General features: G+C 47.9%; 1 protein-coding gene across 1 annotated transcript in view; it reads left to right on the top strand.

Moving 5' to 3' along the window:
• Nucleotides 1-24,377, top strand: part of UPF1 (UPF1 RNA helicase and ATPase) — a 477,022-nt gene that overhangs the window by 263,533 nt on the left and 189,112 nt on the right. Inside the window, exons 12-16 of the mRNA XM_063955016.1 lie at nucleotides 20,701-20,865; nucleotides 21,664-21,778; nucleotides 21,992-22,135; nucleotides 22,605-22,818; nucleotides 22,931-23,048. Of these exons, the coding sequence (XP_063811086.1) occupies nucleotides 20,701-20,865; nucleotides 21,664-21,778; nucleotides 21,992-22,135; nucleotides 22,605-22,818; nucleotides 22,931-23,048 (756 nt within the window). The remainder of the gene's footprint in view (nucleotides 1-20,700; nucleotides 20,866-21,663; nucleotides 21,779-21,991; nucleotides 22,136-22,604; nucleotides 22,819-22,930; nucleotides 23,049-24,377) is intronic.

The raw sequence follows: 24,377 nt of genomic DNA, 5'->3' as shown, positions 1-24,377 counted from the left end.
GGAGGAGGGTCATAGGGGGAGGAGCCAGTGCACACCACCTGATCCTAAAGCTTTACTTTTTGTGCCCTGTCTCCTGCGGAGCCGCTATTCCCCATGGTCCTTTCAGGAACCCCAGCATCCACTACGGACTCCGAGAAATAGAATTATCGGTAAGTAAATTCTTATTATCGTGTGTATGCACTATTTCGTTTGTTCAGGAGCTCAGAGAATTTCAAGGGAAATCGTGTAGGATATCATAACTTAACCAAAGTCTTGCCATGTGTACCCAGCCTAAGAGAAGGAAATGCACATGAGGGGATAAGGCCCTTCTCTTGCCAGCTAACAATCTAAAAATATATATTGGGTATTGTTTATATTAGAAGTAGTTCAAATCAATGGCCACATATAGTAGAAGGTATCAGAACCAAATTAGAAAAATGTACTAGCAACCGAAAAGAAGGTCTCTTTAAAATCATCAGCTGCATAAACACTGTGGTTGTTTTGCAGAATTAGCAGCGTTTGTTCTGCAAAGATCCTTTAACAGGAATTAGCTTATGGCACACATTATCAAATTATTTAATTGACACAGGTGGATCTAATTTTGCTGTGATCAAGTGGGTTTAAATGGTGTGTCGTCAGTGTCAAAGTATTCTCTGTGCTGCTTCTATGTAATTATTGTCTTCAGAATGGTCTCTGCAGACCAAAACATTAACTTTGATTCTATGATGAATAAAATGTTATTTCTGCTGCGGGGTACACTGAGCTCCACAAGTATTAACATCGGGGTGTAGAGTAGGATCTTGATCCGAGGCACCAACAGGCTCAAAGCTTTGACCTTCTTCCCAAGATGCATAGGGGTATATGCAATTCACGGCGAATCGCGGCAAATTATCGCCGTTTTTAAATTCGACTCAATTCGACAGGTGAATTCCGGAAGGTGGCTTCCGGAATTCACCATATCCAATGAAAAACGGATTCGCCAGAGTCGCGGGCGAAAATCGGCCGATTTGGCGGATTTTGCCGCGATTTTAAAAAACGGTAAAAAACGGGAAAAACCCGAGAAAAAAAAATGGCGTGGGGTCCCCCCTCCAAAGCATAACCAGCCTCGGGCTCATCGAGCTGGTCCTGGTTCTAAAAATCCGGGGAAAAATTGGCCAGGGATCCGTGTATTTTTAAAACCAGCACCGGGCTCTGCGCCTGGTGCTGGTGCCAAAAATACGGGGGACAAAAAGAGTAGGGGTCCCCCGTATTTTTAACACCAGCATCGGGCTCCACTAGCTGGACAGATAATGCCACAGCCGGTGGTCACTTTTATGCCGTGCCCTGCGGCCGTGGCATTAAATATCCAACTAGTCACCCCTGGCCGGGGTACCCTGGGGGAGTGGGGACCCCTTCAATCAAGGGGTCCCCCCCCCCCCCAGCCACCCAAGGGCCAAGGGTGAAGCCCGAGGCTGTCCCCCCCATCCAATGGGCTGCGGATGGGGGGGCTGATAGCCTTTTGTGATAATAAAAAGATATTGTCTTTTCCAGTAGTACTACAAGTCCCAGCAAGCCTCCCCCGCAAGCTGGTACTTGGAGAACCACAAGTACCAGCATGCGGGAGAAAACGGGCCCGCTGGTACCTGTAGTACTACTGGGAAAAAAATACCCCCAAAAAAACAGGACACACACACCGTGACAGTAAAACTTTATTACACACTACCGACACACACATACTTACCTATGTTGACACGCCGACTGCCACGGTCTCCGACGATCCGAGGGTACCTGTGAAAAAATGATACTCACCTTCCAGCGTCCAGAGATAAATCCACGTCCAGAGAGATAAATCCACGTACTTGTAAAAAAAAAAGAACACGCAAATACCCGCTCCATACCGGACTAGAAAGGGGTCCAATGCTTTCACATCAGACCCCTTTCTACCGAATGCCGGGACATCACGTGACTCCTGTCACTGAAGTCCCTTCAGCCAATCAGGAAGCGCTACTTCCGTGGCGCTCACCTGATTGGCTGTGCGCTGTCTGTACTGTGACAGCACATTGCAAAGCCGCTCCATTACTTTCAATGGTGGGAACTTAGCGGCTAGCGGTGGGGTCACCCGCCGGTCAGCCGCTGACCGGCGGGTGACCTTACCGCTAGCCGCTAAGTTCCCACCATTGAAAGTAATGGAGCGGCTTTGCGATGTGCTGTCACAGTACAGACAGCGCACAGCCAATCAGGTGAGCGCAACGAAGTTGCGCTTACTGATTGGCTTAGAGACCTTTCTGTGACAGCTGTCACTGACAGGTCTCATTCGTGGAAAGGTGTCCCATGTGTCAGCATGGGACCCCTTTCAGTCCGGCATGGAGCGGGTGTTCGGTTTGTTTTTTTGCCAAGTACGTGGATTTATCTCTGGACCATGGCTGGGGTGAGTATATTGATCTTTTCTTTTCAGGTATCCGTGGATTCTACATGGAGAAGAGGACCGATGTCGGCGTGTGAACATAGGTAAGTATGTGTGTGTCGACGTATGAAATAAAGTTTTACTGTCGACGGTGTGTGTGTCCTGTTTTTATTTGGGTATTTCTCTAACGTCCTAGTGGATGCTGGGACTCCGTCAGGACCATGGGGAATAGCGGGCTCCGCAGGAGACAGGGCACATCTAAAAAAGCTTTTAGGTCACATGGTGCGTACTGGCTCCTCCCCCTATGACCCTCCTCCAAGCCTCAGTTAGGTTTTTGTGCCCATCCGAGAGGGTGCAATCTAGGTGGCTCTCCTAAAGAGCTGTTTAGAAAAAGTTTTTTTTTAGGTTTCAATCTCAGTGATTCCTGCTGGCAACAGGATCACTGCATCGAGGGACTTAGGGGAGAGATTTCCAACTCACCTGCGTGCAGGATGGATTGGAGTCTTAGGCTACTGGACACTTAGCTCCAGAGGGAGTCGGAACACAGGTCAGCCTGGGGTTCGTCCCGGAGCCGCGCCGCCGATCCCCCTTACAGACGCTGAAGAGACGGCAGAACGGAGGTCCGGAAAGCAGGCGGCAGAAGACTCCTCAGTCTTCTTGAAGGTAGCGCACAGCACGGCAGCTGTGCGCCATTGTTGTCACACGGCTCACTGACTCAGTCACGGAGGGTGCAGGGCGCTGCTGGGGGCGCCCTGGGCAGCAATATAATTACCTTTAGTGGCAAAATAAATACATCACATATAGCCATTAAGGCTATATGTATGTATTTTAACCCAGGCCAGTTTCTTAAAAACCGGGGAAAAGCCCGCCGAAAAAGGGGCGGAGCTTATTCTCCTCAGCACTCAGCGCCATTTTCCTGCTCAGCTCCGCTGGTGAGGAAGGCTCCCAGGTCTCTCCCCTGCACTGCACTACAGAAACAGGGTAACAAAGAGAAGGGGGGCATAAATTGGCGATATTTATATATTAAGAGCGCATATATAGTAAACAACACCTTCTAGGGTTGTTTATATACATTTATAGCGCTTTTGGTGTGTGCTGGCAAACTCTCCCTCTGTCTCCCCAAAGGGCTAGGGGGTCCTGTCTTCGATTAGAGCATTCCCTGTGTGGCTGCTGTGTGTCGGTACGTGTGTGTCGACATGTATGAGGACGATGTTGGTGTGGAGGCAGAGCAATTGCCGATGATGGTAATGTCACCCCCTAGGGAGTCGACACCGGAATGGATGGCTTTAGTTATGGAATTACGTGATAATGTCAGCACATTACAAAAGTCAGTTGACGAAATAAGACGCCCGGCAAACCAGTTAGTACCGGTTCAGGCGTCTCAGACACCGTCAGGGGCTGTAAAACGTCCTTTACCTCAGTCAGTCGACACGGGTACCGACACAGATGAATCTAGTGTCGACGGTGAAGAAACAAACGTATTTTCCAATAGGGCCACACGTTATATGATCACGGCAATGAAGGAGGCTTTGCAGATCTCTGATACTGCTGGTACCTCAAAAAGGGGTATTATGTGGGGGGTGAAAAAACTACCTGTATTTTTTCCAGAATCAGAGGAATTGAATGACGTGTGTGATGAAGCGTGGGTTAACCCCGATAGAAAACTGCTAATTTCCAAGAAGTTATTGGCATTATACCCTTTCCCACCAGAGGTTAGGGCGCGCTGGGAAACACCCCCTAGGGTGGATAAGGCGCTCACACGTTTATCAAAGCAAGTGGCGTTGCCGTCTCCTGATACGGCCGCCCTCAAGGATCCAGCAGATAGGAGGCTGGAAACTACACTGAAGAGTATATACACACATACTGGTGTTATACTGCGACCGGCAATAGCCTCAGCCTGGATGTGCAGTGCTGGGGTAGTGTGGTTGGATTCTCTGACTGAAAATATTGATACCCTGGATAGGGACAGTATTTTATTGACTCTAGAGCAATTAAAGGATGCTTTCCTTTATATGCGAGATGCTCAGAGGGATGTTTGTACGCTAGCATCAAGAGTAAGCGCGATGTCCATATCTGCCAGAAGAAGTTTATGGACGCGACAGTGGTCAGGTGATGCGGATTCCAAGAGGCATATGGAAGTATTGCCATATAAAGGAGAGGAATTGTTTGGGGTCGGTCTTTCGGACCTGGTGGCCACGGCAACTGCCGGCAAATCCACTTTTTTACCTCAGACCCCCTCCCAACAGAAAAAGACACCGTCTTTTCAGCCGCAGTCCTTTCGCTCCTATAAAAAGCGACCAAAAGGACAGTCTTATCTGCCGCGAGGCAGAGGAAAGGGTAAGAAAGGGCAGCAAGCAGCCCCTGCCCAGGAACAGAAGCCCGCCCCGGCTTCTACAAAGCCATCAGCATGACGCTGGGGCTTTACAAGCGGACTCAGGAACGGTGGGGGGTCGACTCAAGATTTTCAGCAATCAATGGGTTCACTCACAAGTGGACCCGTGGGTCCTGCAGATAGTATCTCAGGGTTACATGCTGGAGTTCGAAAGGTCTCCCCCTCGCCGGTTCCTAAAGTCTGCTTTACCAACGTCTCCCTCAGAAAGGACGTCGGTTTTGGAAGCCATTCACAAGCTGTATTCTCAGCAGGTGATAGTCAAGGTACCCCTCCTACAACAGGGAAAGGGGTATTATTCCACACTATTTGTGGTACCGAAACCGGACGGTTCGGTAAGGCCTATTCTAAATCTGAAATCCTTGAACCTGTACATAAAGAAATTCAAGTTCAAGATGGAGTCACTCAGAGCAGTGATAGCGAATCTGGAAGAAGGAGACTTCATGGTGTCCTTGGACATAAAAGATGCTTATCTACATGTCCCGATTTACCCCTCACACCAAGGGTATCTCAGGTTCGTGATACAAGACTGTCATTATCAGTTTCAAACGCTGCCGTTTGGGTTGTCCACGGCCCCTCGGGTCTTTACCAAGGTAATGACCGAAATGATGGTTCTTCTACGAAGAAAAGGCGTATTAATTATCCCTTACTTGGACGATCTCCTGATAAGGGCAAAGTCCAGAGAACAGCTGGAAGTCGGTGTAGCGCTAACACAAGTAGTGCTTCAGCAACACGGGTGGATTCTAAATCTTCCAAAATCTCAATTGACCCCGACAACACATCTGCTGTTCCTGGGCATGATTCTGGACACGGTTCAGAAAAAGGTATTTCTCCCGGAAGAGAAAGCAAGGGAGTTATCCGAACTTGTCAAGAACCTCCTAAAACCAGGAACTGTGTCAGTACATCAATGCACAAGAGTCCTGGGAAAGATGGTGGCTTCGTACGAAGCGATTCCATTCGGCAGATTCCATGCACGAACATTTCAGTGGGATCTGCTGGACAAATGGTCCGGATCGCATCTGCACATGCATCAGCGGATAACACTGTCACCGAGAACAAGGTTGTCTCTCCTGTGGTGGTTGCAGACTGCCCATCTGTTAGTGGGCCGCAGATTCGGCATACAGGACTGGGTCCTGGTGACTACGGATGCCAGCCTACGAGGTTGGGGAGCAGTCACAAAGGGAAGAAACTTCCAGGGCGTGTGGTCAAACCTGGAGACGTCTCTTCACATAAATATACTGGAGCTAAGAGCGATCTACAATGCTCTAAGCCTTGCAAAATCGCTGCTTCAGGGTCAGCCGGTGTTGATCCAGTCCGACAACATCACGGCAGTCGCCCACGTAAACCGACAAGGCGGCACGAGAAGCAGGAGTGCAATGGCAGAAGCTGCAAGGATTCTGCGCTGGGCGGAGAATCATGTCGTAGCACTGTCAGCAGTGTTCATCCCGGGAGTGGACAACTGGGAAGCAGATTTCCTCAGCAGACACGACCTTCACCCGGGAGAGTGGGGACTTCATCCAGAAGTTTTCCACATGATTGTGAACCGTTGGGAAAAACCAAAGGTGGACATGATGGCGTCTCGCCTCAACAAAAAATTGGACAGGTATTGCGCCAGGTCAAGAGACCCTCAGGCAATAGCTGTGGACGCTCTGGTAACACCGTGGGTGTACCAGTCAGTGTATGTGTTCCCTCCTCTGCCTCTCATACCAAAGGTACTGAGAATTATACGGAAAAGAGGAGTAAGAACAATACTGGTAGCTCCGGACTGGCCAAAAAGAACTTGGTATCCGGAACTTCAAGAGATGCTCACGGAGGATCCGTGGCCTCTACCTCTAAGAAGGGATCTGCTTCAGCAGGGACCTTGTATGTTCCAAGACTTACCGCGGCTGCGTTTGACGGCATGGCGGTTGAACGCCGGATTCTAAAAGAGAAGGGCATTCCTGAGGAAGTTATTCCTACTTTAATTAAAGCCAGGAAAGAAGTGACCGCACAACATTATCACCGCATTTGGAGAAAATATGTTGCGTGGTGTGAGGCCAAGAAGGCTCCAACGGAAGAATTTCAATTGGGTCGATTCTTACATTTCCTGCAAGCAGGATTGTCTATGGGCCTCAAATTGGGGTCCATTAAAGTTCAAATTTCGGCCTTATCAATTTTCTTCCAGAAGGAATTGGCGTCAGTGCCTGAAGTACAAACTTTTGTCAAAGGTGTACTACATATACAACCCCCAATAGTGCCTCCAGTGGCACCGTGGGATTTGAACGTGGTTCTAAATTTTCTCAAATCTCATTGGTTTGAGCCTTTAAAATCGGTAGATTTAAAATACCTTACATGGAAGGTAACCATGCTGTTGGCCCTTGCTTCAGCCAGGAGAGTTTCGGAGTTGGCAGCTTTGTCATGTCAGATATACATATACATACATACATACATATACATATCTGATATTCCATTCGGACAGGGCAGAATTGAGGACACGTCCTCAATTTCTCCCTAAGGTGGTTTCGGCATTTCACTTGAACCAGCCTATTGTGGTGCCTGCGGCTACTAGCGACTTGGAGGACTCCAAGTTACTGGACGTGGTCAGAGCATTAAAAATATATATTTCAAGGACAGCTGGAGTCAGAAAATCTGACTCGTTGTTTACATTGTATGCACCCAACAAGTTGGGTGCTCCTGCGTCTAAACAGACGATTGCACGTTGGATATGTAGTACAATCCAACTTGCACATTCTGTGGCAGGCCTGCCACAGCCTAAATCTGTAAAGGCCCATTCCACAAGGAAAGTGGGCTCATCCTGGGCGGCTGCCCGAGGAGTCTCGGCATTACAACTTTGCCGAGCAGCTACGTGGTCAGGGGAGAACACGTTTGTAAAATTTTACAAATTTGATACTCTGGCTAAAGAGGACCTGGAGTTCTCTCATTCGGTGCTGCAGAGTCATCCGCACTCTCCCGCCCGTTTGGGAGCTTTGGTATAATCCCCATGGTCCTGACGGAGTCCCAGCATCCACTAGGACGTTAGAGAAAATAAGAATTTACTTACCGATAATTCTATTTCTCATAGTCCGTAGTGGATGCTGGGCGCCCATCCCAAGTGCGGATTGTCTGCAATGCTTGTACATAGTTATTGTTACAAAAATCGGGTTATTACTGTTGTTGTGAGCCATCTGTTCAGAGGCTACTTCGTTTGTGTTATCATACTGTTAACTGGGTTCAGATCACAAGTTGTACGGTGTGATTGGTGTGGCTGGTATGAGTCTTACCCGGGATTCAAGATCCTTCCTTATTGTGTACGCTCGTCCGGGCACAGTACCTAACTGAGGCTTGGAGGAGGGTCATAGGGGGAGGAGCCAGTACGCACCATGTGACCTAAAAGCTTTTTTAGATGTGCCCTGTCTCCTGCGGAGCCCGCTATTCCCCATGGTCCTGACGGAGTCCCAGCATCCACTACGGACTATGAGAAATAGAATTATCGGTAAGTAAATTCTTATTTTTTTCCCCAGTAGTACTACAGGTACCAGCGGGCCCGTTTTTCTCCCGCATGCTGGTACTTGTGGTTCTCCAAGTACCAGCTTGCGGGGGAGGCTTGCTGGGACTTGTAGTACTACTGGAAAAAACAATATCTTTTTATTATCACAAAAGGCTATCAGCCCCCCCATCCGCAGCCCATTGGATGGGGGGGGGACAGCCTCGGGCTTCACCCCTGGCCCTTGGGTGGCTGGGGGGGGGGAGACCCCTTGATTGAAGGGGTCCCCACTCCCCCAGGGTACCCTGGCCAGGGGTGACTAGTTGGATATTTAATGCCACGGCCGCAGGGCACGGCATAAAAGTGACCCCCGGCTGTGGCATTATCTGTCCAGCTAGTGGAGCCCGATGCTGGTGTTAAAAATACGGGGGACCCCTACTCTTTTTGTCCCCCGTATTTTTGGCACCAGGCGCAGAGCCCGGTGCTGGTTTTAAAAATACGGGGGATCCCCTGTCAATTTTTTCCCCGCATTTTTAGAACCAGGACCAGCTCGAAGAGCCCGAGGCTGGTTATGCTTTGGAGGGGGGACCCCACGCCATTTTTTTTTATGATTTCACCGTTCCAGCATAAAAAATAAAATAAAAATAATATTTTAAAAAATATATAAATAATATTTGTGCCTCCAAAAATAAAAAAAAAAGTACCTAATCCCTTCTAATATAAATAGATCTGCTATTCCCCCCCAAAAAAACACAAAAAAAAACATGTTTAAAATTTTTTTATTTGTTTTCACCCTCCAAAGTGTGGCGGATTGAAAATGACGAATTTGCTGTCTAAAAGCACTGCTGTCGAATTTCCAAACTTGAATTGAATATGCTTTGGTCGAATTGCAGCACTTGTATCATTGCAGAAAAGTCGAATTTGCAAAAATTCGAATTTCAAAAAGTCGAATTTTGAAAGTCCGTTTTTTGGTCGGAAAGCACTGAATTGCATAGGCGATTTTTTTTTTTGGTCGAAAATGACCCGAAATTCGACAATTTCGGGAATTCGACCGCAATTGCATATACCCCATAGCGTTGCCTCCTATATCACCCCGCGTCCGTGCACCGGAGCTCAGTTTGTAAGTTGGTGCCATGCAGTATGCAGGCACTTAACAGGTTGGCTGCCTCAGGCAGTCTATTGATCGCTTTAATAGCAGAAAAAGAAGAATTTTTTTCTAACAAGACTTCAAGGGCTGCTGCAGACAGTCTTTCTGACTTGTCTGTTTGCGGCTCCCTCACCCCCAGCGGCGCTGTATACTGCCGCGCCCTGGTTGCCGGGTCACTGCAGCGGAGGCGCCGGCTTCTTCCAAACGTGAGTCTCACACGCCACCGTTCTCCCGGATCGCGGGGCCGCAGACAAGGGGGAGGTTAGGGGCTTCTGTGCCCACTCTTTACCGTGGCCGTAGGAGGCGGGCCGCGCGCGCTGGCGTGGACTCTGAGTACTGGGCAGCCGCTCCACTAGCCACCAGGGTCACAGGTCAGGGGGAATTTTATTATAAACCTCCGTTTTTACACTGCCCGCAAGCACCCGGTAAGGATGCCAGCATGGGGAGCAGGTCGGACCTGTGGCCCCTCCCCCCAGCCCCTGAGCGCCATTTCTACAAATGTTCCCGCCCTGGAGCTGCTTCTCACTCCCGTTCAGCAGCCATTACTGACAGAGCTTTGCTGTTCCTGGGACTGCTAGGTCAAATCATCCTTGGTGGAACTGTCCGATTGCTAGTGCTGTGCTTCCTACAGGACACTTGAGTATTCTACCTGTCCCTGCGACTGTGTTAGTTAAGAAAGAGTGCATACATTCAGGGTTGTGTTGTACAAACACTATCTATTGTTAACACATATAGCCATACTGAGTATTACTTTGCATTGCTAGTCCAGTGCAGTTTTATGGTACATAATTTCTGCATGGTAGACATGTGACTTTATATGTGTGTGTGCATGTAGCTGCTGCGTGTTTACCTTATTGAAGGGTATTTCACTCAGTGGGCTATTCCTATAGTGCTATACCTGAGGGGGCCAAGTGTTTCAGGTTTTTCTTTAAGTTTAATATAGGATCGTATCACAAGATATACTGTCGGTGTATTTTTACTTGTGATTTATAGTCACCATATAATCTATATCTCTTGATCTCCAGGTCTGTGCTATCATAAGGCACGCTTTACTGAGAGTTCTTGATAGGTATAGTGCTGCTACACTTTGTACCTGGTTGCCCAATATTGTGCACATAGTTATGTCTGCTACACGTGGCAACGACGTTGGGTTTCTCCCACACTGCGTGGTATTGAGGCTGCGGACGTAACGGAGGATAATATGGCAGCTGAGATTTCAGGTTCAGGGGGTTCCTTACCCCCCAGTGGGTCGGTAGCACCTGGGGCATCACAAGACCCACCTTGGGCTACATTTTCCACTTTGTTAAACACGCTAGTGATTACATTGACGCCTTCTGTGGGACCACTTGTGCCACTGCAACAGTTTATGGTCCCTGCTGTAAACCTGCCATGGGCGGATCAGCTTTCCACTCAGTTACAGCATTTGAACCGATCTAGGACTAAATCTAAGTGTCACTCTCGCCTGCCTAAGACTAAGTCATCTTCTAAACGGGTCATTACCTACTCCCAATCCACTGCTATTCCAGACAAGTCCTCTGAGAAAGGACGGCGCATATACTTAACCCACAGACACTGACACATGTTTCTGATGGGAAAGGGAAGTAATTGGTGGATGTCCCGGATTTGATTGAGGCAATCGGACTCATTCTTCAGGTGGCTGGTGACCCTGAGCCTGAGACTGTCTCAGAGAAACCGGATAGGTTTAAAACGTAAGAAGGTGATTAAACAAGTTTTACCCCATTCTGAATACCTGGTTGACATAAATCAGGAATCCTGGGAAAATCCGGGGACAAAATTTACACCGAATAAGAGACTGTTGGCTCGCTATCCTCTCTCTGCGGAGGTATGTAAAAATTGGGAAACCCCTCCGCCTGTAGATTCTCATGTGGCACGTATGGTTGTTTCCTCTGCTCTGCCAGTAACTACCGTCACCTCTCTGAAGGAACCGACTGATCGACGTGTGGAGGGCTGTTTAAAAGCGATTTATACCCTAACGGGGGCTGTGCATAGGCCAACAATTGCAGCGACTTGGGCTGCTGAAGCTGTTGAGGCGTGGGCTCAGGAACTGGAGGCGGAACTTCCTTCCAATGCTTCTGAGCATGCTCGACAATGTCTCTCGTATATTGCCGTGGCTTCTCTGTACCTTAAGGAGGCGGCCTCCAATGCCCGGGTGCTCGCGGCCAAGGCTGCTGCTACGTCCATCTTGGCCAGACGTATCCTTTGGTTGAGATCCTGGTCGGTGGATATGGATTCCAAGAAAACCCTGGAGGTGCTTCCTTTCAAGGGAGATATTCTCTTTGGAGACGATCTCAATAGGATTGTGGCTGATCTGACTACTGCTAAAACAGCTTGCCTACATAGTACGGCTCCTTCAACGCAGAAGGCTAAAACTACTTTCCCTCGGCCCTTTCGTCCTCCAGGAAAAGCAAAAGTTCAGGCGTACCCAAAGCAAGCTTGTGCTTCCAGACCTGCAAAGCCCAGACCGAAGCGTGCCTGAGCCGCACGTCAGCCAGCTTCCAAAATGGACAAACCTGCCGCATGATGGGGCGGGCCTCCCTCTGGGGGATCCCAAGGTGGGGGGCCGACTTCTATGTTTTGCCCAGGATTGGTTGAAGACCACTTCAGATACCTGGGCGATGGAAGTTGTTGCTCGAGGTTACGCCATACCCTTCAAGAATCGTTTCCCGCAACGGTTTTGCCTGACAGATGTGCTTCTGGATCCGGCAAAAGCAAACACATTGCACTCGGTCGTACATTCACTCCTGACCACAGGTCTCCAAGTTTTGTGCGGGTCTCCAAGTTTTGTATGGAAACTCTGCTCTATTGTTCTGGCCATGGAGCCTGGGGACTATATGGTCTCCCTGGACATCCAGGATGCCTACCTGCATATTCCTATTGCGGTATCTCATCAACAGTACCTGCGGTTTGCGGTGGGCAACCTTCATTATCAATTTCGGGCATTACCCTTTGGTTTGACAACTGCTCCCCGAGTAAAGTAATGGCGGTCGTGACGGCTACACTCCGCCGTGACGGCAACTGCTCCCCGAGTAAAGTAATGGCGGTCGTGATGGCTACACTCCGCCGTCAAGGGGTCAGGATCCTACCGTACTTGGACGATTTGTTGATTATGGCAAATTCCCCAGAACTACTCCTGTGTCATCTCGATTTGACGGTCCAGTGCATGAAAGCCCACTGGTGGCTGTTCAACTGGAAGAAATCCTCCCTGGTTCCTGCTCGGAGCATGTTACACTTGGGAGCATTATTGGACACTCACAACCAACGGTTGTCCCTGTCTCAGGAGAAAGTCCTGAAGCTTCAGGACAGGATTCGATGCTTCCTATCTCGTCCGCAAGTGTCGATACATTCGGTAATGCAAGTGCTGGGTCTCATGGTGTCTGCTTTCAACATGGTGGAGTATGCTCAGTTCCACTCTCGCCCTCTGCTGAAGTTAATTCTGACCAAGTGGGACGGCCTGCCTCACCGGATAAAATCTCACATGATCTCGTTGTCTCCGGAGGTCCGCCTGTCATTGAGCTGGTGGCTGCCAGACCAACAATTGAGCAGGGGCCGTCCCTTCTGGATTTCCACCTGGGTCCTTCTGACGACGGATGCCAGTCTGAGAGGTTGGGGCACGGTGTTAGACTCTCTTCAGGGTCGGTGGACCAAGGAGGAGTCTCTCCTCTCGATAAATATTCAATGCGTTGACAATGGCCCAGCATCTCATACGGAACAGACCTGTTCAAGTACAATCGGACAACGCCACCACGGTGGCGTACATCAATCATCAGGGCGGCACTTTAAGCCGCATGGCAATGTGTGAAGTATCACGGATTCTTCAGTGGGCAGGACGCCATCTGCCGGCCTTATCCGCAGTGTTTATTCCGGGAGTCCTGAACTGGGAAGCGGATTATCTCAGTCGTCAGGACGTACACTCAGGAGAGTGGAGCCTCCATCCGGAGGTGTTTCAACTTCTCGTGGACACGTGGGGCCTTCCAGATGTGGATCGGATGGCGTCTAGACACAATCACAAGGTTCCGGTCTTTGGAGCAAGGACAAGGGATACTCAGGCTGCGTTCGTGGCCGTTATGGCAATTCCATGGAACTTTCAGCTACCGTACGTGTTCCCTCCAGTGTCTCTCCTGCCCAGAGTAATACGGAAGTTCAAGCAAGAAGGAGGAAACCTGCTTCTGGTTGCTGTAGCGTGGACTAGACTACACTGGATCTCCGATCTACTGGGTCTCTTTTGGGACCGTTCCCTTCTACTTCCACAACGACCAGACCTGCTCGTTCAGGGACCTTGTGTTTACCAGGATTTAGCCCGTCTGGCTTTGACGGCATGGCCCTTAAGGCTTCCGTCCTGAGGTCCAAGGGTTTTTCTGAGTCGGTCGTTCAAACTATGTTGAAGGCCCGTAAGCCGGCTTCTGCTCGGATCTACCATAGGGTCTGGAATGTTTACTTTACTTGCTGTGCGTCTCACATTCATGACGTTTTACAAGTTTAGTTTGACCGTACTATTGATCTTTCCACAACAGGGCCTGCGTCTGGCCTCCCTCGAGGTTCACATCTCTGCCTTGTCGGTCTGGTTTCAGAGAAATATTGCTACCCTACCTAATGTCCATACATTCGCTCAGGGTGTGTTGCAGATTCAGCCTCCTTATGTACCACCTGTGGCCCCTTGGGACTTGGTGGTTTTGGAGGCCTTACTAGAGTCTCCATGTGAGCCTCTTGCCTCTGCTGACCTTAAGTGGCTTTCCCTAAAGGTCCTAATATTGCTGGCGATTGCTTCAGCTAGAAGGGTTGTCTTTGGATGTGGTACAGGCTCTCCGTATCTATGTGAAGAGAACTTCCTCCATTAGTAAATCTGATTCTCTTTTTGTACTGTTTGGTTTTCACAAACGTGGCTGGCCTGCTTCCAAGCAGACTTTGTCCAGATGGATTAGAATGGTGATTGCACATGCTTATGTGACAGCTGGTCGTCCGGTTCCTGCTACCATTAAAGCCCATTCTACTCGGTCGGTTGGACCTTCTTGGGCGGCCCACCATGGTGCGACCCTTGAACAATTGTACAAGGCGGCAACGTGGTCCTCAGGAAACACGTTTATATGGCTCTATGCCTTTGATACCGCCGCTTCCCAGGATGCTTCCTTTGGACACCGGGTTCTTGTGCTCGCTACAGTGCGTCCACTCCCATAAGGAACTGCTTTAGGACATCCCCGATGTTAATCCTTGTGGAGCCCAGTGTACCCCGCAGCAGAAAACGAGATTTATGGTAAGAACTTACCGTTGTTAAATCTCTTTCTGCGAGGTACATTCGGCTCCACAAGGCGCCCACCCTGACGCACTTAGCTTCTTTGGGTTGGTATTGGCATAGCCACTTACACCTCCTGTGGTGAGTGTGTGGTGTACTTGGCTACGAGCGGTTGTCGTCTCTGGTACCTGCTACTGCATTGGGCTGGTTAACGAAACTGAGCTCCGGTGCATGGAGGTGGGGTGATATAGGAGGTGGCACTATGCATCTTGGGAAGAAGGTCAAAGCTTTGAGCCTGTTGGTGCCTTGGATCAAGATCCTACTCTACACCCCGATGTTAATCCTTGTGGAGCCCAGTGTACCTCGCAGAAAGATATTTAACAATGGTAAGTTCTTACCATAAATCTCATTTTCTCTTGTTTTCCAGGGTATACTGGGATTTCATTTAGTACCATGGGGTTTAGACGGATCCATGGGCGCTATAGAAGTTTGATTGTGTGTGCTTGCTCCTCCCTCTATGCCCCTCCTGCTAGACTCCATTTAGAAAATGTGCCCGGAGGAGCCGGTCACATCTCTGGAAGCTCCTGAAGAGTTTTCTGCATTTATTTTCTACGTTTGTTATTGTCAGGCAGGATTGGATGGCACTAGCCTGCCTGCTTCGCGGGACTAAGGGTCAGTTGTCCCGTTCCTCGTTGACATGACGCTAGCTCCTGAGTAAACTATTCGCAAGCCCCACCACGGCGGGCATCCATTCCCGTAGCACGCCGCCATCCCTAACAGAGTCAGAAGAATGAAGAGTGGTGAGTACTAAGCCGGCATCCCAGTTTGCGGGTAGCTGGCCATTAATGCGGCATGAGGGTACGGAGCATGATGGTACGGTTTCTGCACAGGACGGACTGAGTCTCCTAAATTCACTGTAGTGTACACAGTACAGAGACTGGCACTATAGCCATAAAAGGGGAAGGTCTCCATTTTATGCACTCCGTCACATAAAGCCAGTATAAAGAAGAGTGGGAAGAGTATAAAGAAAAGTGGGAAGACTGCGCGCCATTGAAGGGGCAGGGCTTCACTATGAGCGCATTCAGAAGTTCACAAGTGCCATTTTCCCTACTGCAGCTGACACAGACGCTGACTGACAGCGACGCGCAGCTCCTCCTGAAAGCCTCCAGTTTACCTCAGCGGTACCAGGGGGTTATAGCAGGGGGAAGCGGTTTACTAGTGTACTAAGTCCCTAATCTAGGTACTTAGTCTGCGACCCGGCTAAGTTTGGTATTAGCGTTGAGTGCTATGTGCTGTTTCCATACTCTCTCTTTGGAAGGGCTCTTTGTGCATTAATTGTGCTTTTAACCTTTTCCTGTGTGTGTGCTGTCACGTCGGCAGTATGTCAGGCAAAGAGTGTGTTTCATGTAAGGCACAGTGTTCCTCTTCTCCAGTGGGTTCACTAGTGTGTACTCTGTGTAGTATCCCTTCCCAGGCTAGTGGGGTAGAACCAGCATGGCTGTACTCCATTGGGGGAATGATTTCCACCATTTCTACAAAATTATCTCGTAGTGAGAGACGCAATACTTAAGGCAGTCTATGGATGAGTTTATGAAAAAAGATTCAGTACCCAGACCAGCGTCTAAATCCATTTGTCAGCAAAAACGTACTTTGGCCCATATACTGCATTCTGACTCTGATAATGAAGGGTCAGACATGGAGGAGGGTGAGGTGGACACAGAGGTAGGGGAGTGTACTCTGTCACAGGGTGTAGAGAGACTCATAGTTGCTATTGGAGAAAATCTAAATATCCCTGATAAGGGGACAAAGAAGAGCGAGGAATCTTACTTTTATATTAAGAAAAAATAGTCAGCCACTTTTCCTGTGTCAAAGGAACTAAATACCCTGCTGAAGAACCGTGGGTTAATACAGATAAGAAATTTCAAATTCCTAGGAGGTTTTTTCCTTTTCCTCCTGAGGATAGGAAAATATGGGAAAATCCACTGATAGTGGATGCGTCAGTCTCCAGGCGGTCACGTAAAATTGTACTACCTGTGCCTGGTGCAGCCCCCCTAAAATATTCGGCTGATCACAAGATTGAGACTACACTCAAATCTTTGTATACTGCTGCCGGGGTGGCCCAGAGACCCACTATAGCATGTGGGTGGATTACTAGAGCCATTGCTAAATGGTCAGGTAATTAAATTGAGGGGATAGACACCTTACCTCAAGAGGAAATTATTTTGCTCCTGCAATATATACAAGACTCTGCAAACTTTATGGTGGAAGCCATAAAAGAAATAGGTTTGCTTAATGCACGCATTACAGCTATGGCAATGTTAGCATATAGAGGATTATGGCTACGTCAGTGGACTGCTGACGCGGACTCCAGGAAAGGAGTGGAAGGCCTACCTTTCACAGGAGAGGCCTTATTTGGACATGAACTCAACAAATGGATCTCCCGAGCTACTGCGGGTAAGTCCACATACCTACCTTCTGCAGCTCCGCCAGCCAGGAAGGCCTACTCAGGCCAAATCTGCAGTCCTTTCGGACTGCCAAGTTTAGGGGCAAGGTCAGAGGCTCTTCTACCGCCGCCAGAGGTGCTAGAGTTAAACCACGCAAACCAGCGGGAGCCCGGCTAAAATTCTTCAGTCACATCTGGACATGATCGTGCCAGGATCCCTGAGTCATTGACCTTATATCCCGGGGCTACAGACTGGAGTTCCAGAAGCTCCCACCTCACAGATTCTTCAAATCAGGCTTACCAGTTTCACAAGAGGCGAGTGTAAACTTACACAACACCATTCAAAAACTGTTACAGACCCAGGTCATTATACCAGTTCCACCTCATCTACACAACAAGGGTTACTATTCCAGCTTGTTTGTAGTACCGAAACCAGACTGTTCGATTAAACCGATTCTGAACCTGAAGTCATTGAACCCGTATTTGAGTGTTCAAATAAAAAATGGAGTCGCTGAGAGCGGTGATTTCAGGTCTGGAGGAGGGGGAATTCCTAGCGTCTCTGGATATCAAAGATGTGTACCTTCACATTCTGATCTGGCCACCTCATCAGGCTTATCTACCGTTTGCACTGCAGGACTTCCACTACCAGTTTTAGGCCCTGCCATTTGGTCTCTCCACGGCACTGAGGGTGTTCACCAAAGTGATGGCAGAGATGATGATGTTGATCCGCAGACAGGGAGTGAACATAGTTCCGTACTTGGGCGATCTTCTGATAAAGGCATCGTCCAGGGAACAGCTGTTGGAGAACATTACCCTCTCAACCAGACTACTCCTGGATCATGGGTGGATTCTGAACCTGCCAAAATCTCACCTAGAACCAACGTAGAGGCTTCAGTTCCTGGAAATGATACTGGACACAGAGTCTCAGAAAGTATTCCTTCCATTGGAAAAGGCTATGGTAATCCAGTCGATGGTTCGGGCCGTCTTGAAGCCGACCCGAATCTCAGTGCATCTCTGCATACGCCTTCTGGGGAAAATGGTGGCTTCTTGCGAACCAATTCAGTATGGAAGGTTTCATGCGAGGCCCTTCCAGCTGGATCTGTTGGACAAATGGTTCGGATCGCATCTTGCACATGCACCAGAGGATTCATCTGTCACCAAAAGCCAGGATCTCCCTCCTGTGGTGGTTATAGTCTTCTCACCTAGTCGAGGGTCGGAGGTTCGGGATTCAGAATTGGGTTCTGCTAACCACAGGCCCAAGCCTCCGAGGTTGTAGAGCAGTCTCCCAGGGGGTTCAGTTTCAGTTGAATATGGTCAAGTCAGGAAGTCCTTCCAATAAACATCCTGGAACCCAGGACTATCTACAACGCCCTTCTGCAGGCCTCATCTCTTCTTCAGAATCGGGCCATTCAGGTCCAGTCGGACAATGTGACGGCGGTGACGTACATAAACCGACAGGACGGAACGAAAAGCAGATCCACAGTGTCAGAGGTGTTAAGAATTCTCCTCTGGTCGGAAAAACACACCGTGGCGTTGTAGGCGATCTTCATTTCGGGAGTAGACATCTGGGAAGCAGACTTCCTCTGCAGACGCGATCTGTACCAGGGGGAATGGGGCCTACACCCGGAGGTGGTCCGGCGGTTAACACGTCGGTGGGGGTATCCACAAATCGACATGAAGGCCTATCTACTCAACAAGAAGCTCGAGTGGTATTGTTCCAGGTTGGGGGACCCACAAGCAGTAGCGGTAGATGCCCTGACAACTCCGTGGGTTTACCAGCTGGTGCACTTGTTTCCTCCCATTCCTCTGATCTCAAGAGTTATAAAAAGGGAAAAGGTTCAAGCAATCCTCATCGCTCCGGACTGGCCACGAAGGGCCTGGTATGCCGATCTTTTCGAGATGCTGATCGAAGATCCATGGCCTGCGCCTCTTCGAGAGGATCTTCTGCAGCAGGGCCCATTCGTCTATCAAGACTTACCACGGCTACGTTTAACGGCATGGAAGTTGAACGGTTGATTCTAGCCATGAGAGGGATTCCTGACAAGATCATCCCAACTTATGATCCAAGCCAGAAAGGGGGTAACGTCTAAACATTACCATCGTATTTGGAAGAAATATGTCTCTTGGTGTAAGAGCAGACAATATTATGCGGTGGAATTTCATGTAGGACGATTCCTGCTTTTTCTGCAGTCGGGAGTTGACGTGGGCCTACGGCTAGGTTCCATTAAAGTTCATTTTTCGGCCTGGTCTATTTTCTTTCAGAAACAATTGGCTTCTTTCCCTGAGGTACAGATGTTCTTAAAAGGTGTTTTGCACTTACAGCCTCCCTTTGTTCCTCCTATTGGCACCTTGGGATCTCAATTTGGTACTGCAGTTTTTTCAATAGGACTGGTTTGAACCGTTACAGGAGGTAAACGTAAAGTACCTTTCGTGGAAGACCGTCACACTGTTTGCCTTTGCTTCAGCAAGACATGTGTCGGAGCTTGGGGCGTTGTCTCACAAGAGCCCCTACTTAGTTTTCCATGAGGACAGAGCTGAACTTCTGACTCGTCAGCAGTTTCTTCCTAAGGTGATGTCCCCGTTTCACATAAACCAACCTATTGTTGTTCCGGCTATTGCGGACGACTCTGCTGCTTCAAAGTCTTTGGATGTCGTAAGGGCTTTGAAGGTTTTTGTGAAGACAACAGCTTGTCACAGAAAATCGGACTCGCTGTTCGTTCTTTATGATCCCTATATAATTGGGTGTCCTGCTTCAAAGCAGTCAATTGCACACTGAATCATGCTTAATATCCAGCATGATTATTCCACGGCAGGTTTGCAGATTTCGAAATCTGTTCAAGCCCACTCTACTAGGTCGGTGGGTTCCTCTTGGGCGGCTGCCTGGGGTGTCTCGGCTTTACAGCTCTGCCGAGCAGCTACTTGGTCGGGTTTGAACATGTTTGCTAAGTTATACAAGTTCGATACTTTGGACTCTGAGGACCTTCAGTTTGGTCAATCAGTTCTGCAGGAACCTTAGCACTCTCCCACCCGGTTTGGGAGCTTTAGTACTTCCCCATAGTACTAAATCGATTCCCAGTATCCCCTAGGACGTAAGAGAAAATAGGATTTCAATTACCTACCAGTAAATTCTTTTCTCGTAGTCCGTAGCGGATACTTTGCGCTCGCCCGGTTCTTCATTCTTCCTACTCTGTTTCTTGGTTCAGTAATGTTGTTTGGTTCAGCTGTTGCTGTCCCTGTTTGCAAGTTTGGTTAGCATGGCTTTCCTCTTGTTCTAGTTGTGCTAATTCGAATTCTCACCACTTTCCTTTTCTATATCCTTCTGTCAAAGTATGTCCGTCTCCTCGGGCACAGTTTCCTAGATTGAGTCTGCTAGGAGGATCATAGAGGGAGGAGCCAGCACACACAATCAAACTTCTATTGTGCCCATGGCTCCTAGTGGACCCGTCTATACCACATGGTACTAAATGGATTCCCAGTATCCCCTATGGACTACGATAAAAAGGATTTACCGGTAGGTAATTAAAATCCAATTTTTATCTGTTTAACTGAAGTCTGCAACTACACTGTGTGTGTATGTATCTCCCAGTAAAAAGACATGGTGTAATACAAAATATTTAAATATATATAATTTTATTACATGTTTATCAGACCTGTGTTGGTGTGTGCGCCAAGCAATATTGCAGTGGATCAACTGACTGAGAAAATCCACCAGACTGGTCTTAAAGTTGTTCGTCTGTGTGCAAAAAGCCGCGAAGCTATTGATTCTCCAGTTTCCTTCTTGGCATTGCATAATCAGATTCGCAACATGGAAAGGTATGATATCTTTGTTCACTTTTTAACATGTGGGTATTTTATGCTTGGCTCAATATTCAGTAAATCTTAGGGTTGTTTGAGGTTATTTAGCTTTATACCTGTGAGCTCAGGATTGGTAACAAGTCTTAGCTTGTCATTGTTACATAAACATCTGACTATTAACAGCTATAGTGATATAAACCATTTGTTCCCTTCAGTGATCTATTCATAGCTCTATTAGGAGAGTATGTATTTCTATATTATAGCTGGAGATTAATTCAAATTAGTGTCAAAATCTAACATTAGTAGCTGCTGCTTTTGAGGGATGTCATGTTGCCTACCTTCATGCCCCTCCTATCTAGATTTTATCTCAGGCCATGTTTAGAATATTATAACGTGTGGACTTGTGATAGCTTCTAGGTATCCTTTATCAAGAACATACTATAAAATCATAGGTAGCATCTCATTGTTTGCTATGGGCAATGTCTCCATTCTTTAGAATGTTTGATATGTTCCTCACCTACGTCTTATGCAAATTAACTGGCAGATTTACGTTCTTTAAAGTTTAAATTGAATGATTACTATATGTACATTAGATGTTGACAAAGGATCTATAAGCTAATTTCTAGAAGTACCCTGCCTATATGCTAATAATGCTTGGTATCTTGTTAAACTAACTGATGGCTAGAAGCAGTACATGTAAGAGTGATGGTTATGTAGCTGTTTCAGCGGTCATCGTCCTGGTTGAACCACCAGGGTACCACCAATATTTTTTGACCATTATGGAGCCTGATATTTAAATTGATTTTTCTTTTTCAGCATGCCAGAGCTGCAGAAATTGCAGCAGCTGAAAGACGAGACTGGAGAACTCTCTTCTGCTGATGAGAAACGATATAGAGCTCTTAAAAGAACAGCCGAAAGGGAACTGCTTATGGTACAGACCAATCCACTTCACCAGTTTATAATTACATAGTGACCATTTGCAATAGTCTAATTTTAGCTAGATATGTTCATTTTTAATCAGCCATTTGTTTGTCTTGCTGGACATAAATAACCTTTATAAATACGGTTTGTGTTTTTATGGTAACCATAATTTTTTTATTACAAGGTGTTAAAATGTACTTTCTATTTTATTCTCTAATTACAGAATGCTGATGTAATTTGCTGTACATGCGTGGGAGCAGGTGACCCTAGGCTTGCAAAAATGCAATTTCGTTCAATTCTGATAGATGAAAGTACACAAGCCACGGAGCCTGAATGTATGGTACCAGTGGTTCTTGGAGCAAAACAGGTGATTTAATACACATGTTGACATGCCCTATTATTGGTTCATGCTCTGTTTCTTGTATATATACATAAATATTAGGATGTGGTAGATGTAGAACTGCAGTACATTTGGAGATTTGTGGAGAAAAACTGCAGTACAAAATCATATTCTAATCTATTTTGTGTCCAGTTTATGACTGGTATAATTTTAAAGACGTTCAACTTGATAAAATTACAGCCTTTAGGAACATCGTTCAGTACAAGCCTAGGCAACCTGTGACTCTCAAACTGTTGTGAAACTGCAAGTCCCAGCATGCCCTGTCACAGTTGTACTACTAGGGAATGCTAAAACTGTGTGGCAGGGCATGCTGGGATGTGTAGTTTTACAACTGGAGAGCCACAGGTTGGCTAGGCCTGGTTTAGTAAAACAAAATGTAAGCCTTTTGTATGAAGATAGCCCACAGGTAAAAAAAAATGTTTGTTTTTCTTTGTAGCTTATTTTGGTGGGAGATCATTGTCAGCTTGGCCCAGTTGTGATGTGTAAAAAAGCTGCAAAGGCTGGACTGTCCCAGTCTCTCTTTGAGAGGCTTGTGGTACTTGGAATTAGACCTATCCGTCTACAGGTTCAGTACCGAATGCATCCTGCATTGAGTGCTTTTCCATCGAACATTTTCTATGAAGGCTCCCTTCAAAATGGTGTGACCGCAGGTATTGCAATTTATTAATCTTTTGTATAGTGGCAATTTATCTGTATCCTTATTTCATTTTTTTTCGCTGAAGAGTTACATTTTGTAACTTTTTTCTATACTATTTTTTAAAGCTGATCGTGTGAAGAAAGGTTTCGACTTCCAGTGGCCACAACCAGACAAGCCAATGTTTTTTTATGTTACCCAGGGACAAGAAGAAATTGCCAGTTCCGGCACCTCCTACTTGAACAGGTAGGCAGAGACCTGTTTGCCTGTTACGTTGTGGCATTACTATCAAATATAAGTGTATAGTTAAAATTCTGCTTTAAGTATCTTGTCATTTCTTATTCTGCAATAGGGATACACACATAATGGATTATGTTTTCTACCTACATAACTTCTATGCTCCTCCACCAAAAACCTTTTTTCTGCAGCGTGTTACACTAGGATTCCACAGGGAATACATCGGGGTGTAGAGTTGGATCTTGATCCGAGACACCAACAGGCTAGAGCAGGGGTGGGGAACCTTTGTCCCTCCAGCTGTTGTTGAACTACACATACCAGCATGCAGTTTTGCTATTTATCCATGCTAAAACTGTTGCAGGGAATGCTGGGATCTGTAGTTCAACAACAGCTGGAGGGCCGAAGGTTCCCCATCCCTGGGCTAAAGCTTTGACTGTTCCTAGGATGCATTGCACCGCCTCCTCTATAACCCAGCGTGGACACTGTAGTGCACCAGGACCCCACTATATCCACCAGGGCAAGGGAGCAAAGGTCGGATTTACTAAAAATCCGTTTGATATAGGTTCCACATTACCCGGTGGTGAGGACCAGCTTAGGGGATAAGGTGCTGACCTGTAGCCCCTCCTCCAGCTCCGGGCGCCATCTACTACTGGTGTTCCCGCCCTGGAACTGCAGCCCATATTATAGCGTAATTTCAGAAGAAATAAGAAATGTGAAGACTTCAGGGGCTGCAGCTTTACTGAATGTCAGATAGACATCCTCTGCTGCAGCTCCATCACTCCCCCAGCAGCGCTGTATACTCCCGCGCCCTGGTTGCCGGGTAACTACAGCAGAGGCTCCGGGGTCCTTCTCCGTCACTCACACACACACTCGCCGCTGCCCTCCGGGATCTCGTGGCCGCAGGTACAAGGGGAGGTAAGGGGTCTCTTTGGGCCGCTTTTATCGCGATCCGTCGCAGCCGTGGGAGGCGGGCCACGCGCGCTGGCATGGACACTGTAAAGGGCAGCCGCTCCACTAGTCATAGGGCACAGGTGGGAGTTTTTTCTCCTATAAAAAAAACCCAGTTTTATACAGTCTGTAGTGCCCGGTGGGGAAGCCAGCAGGGGGATAAGTCCTAAGTCCTAACCTATAGCACCTCCCTCAGCCCCAGGGTGCATTTGGGTAAATGTTCCCGCCATGGAGCTGCATATCTCTCCCTCACTCCATGTCAGCCGCCATCACATGGAGCTGCGCTGTTCCTGGGACTGCTGGGGCAAATCCTCCCTCCTCTGTAAAGCCGCCTGCTCGCCAGCACTGTGCATTTTACAGGACACTTAAGTATTCTACCTGTCAAGGGAC

Source organism: Pseudophryne corroboree, chromosome 1 (genome assembly GCF_028390025.1).
Source record: "Pseudophryne corroboree isolate aPseCor3 chromosome 1, aPseCor3.hap2, whole genome shotgun sequence".
In the NCBI taxonomy this organism is placed as follows: Eukaryota; Metazoa; Chordata; class Amphibia; order Anura; family Myobatrachidae; genus Pseudophryne; species Pseudophryne corroboree.
Note: the sequence above shows the minus strand (reverse complement) of the source record. Positions and strands in the feature narration are given on the sequence as shown.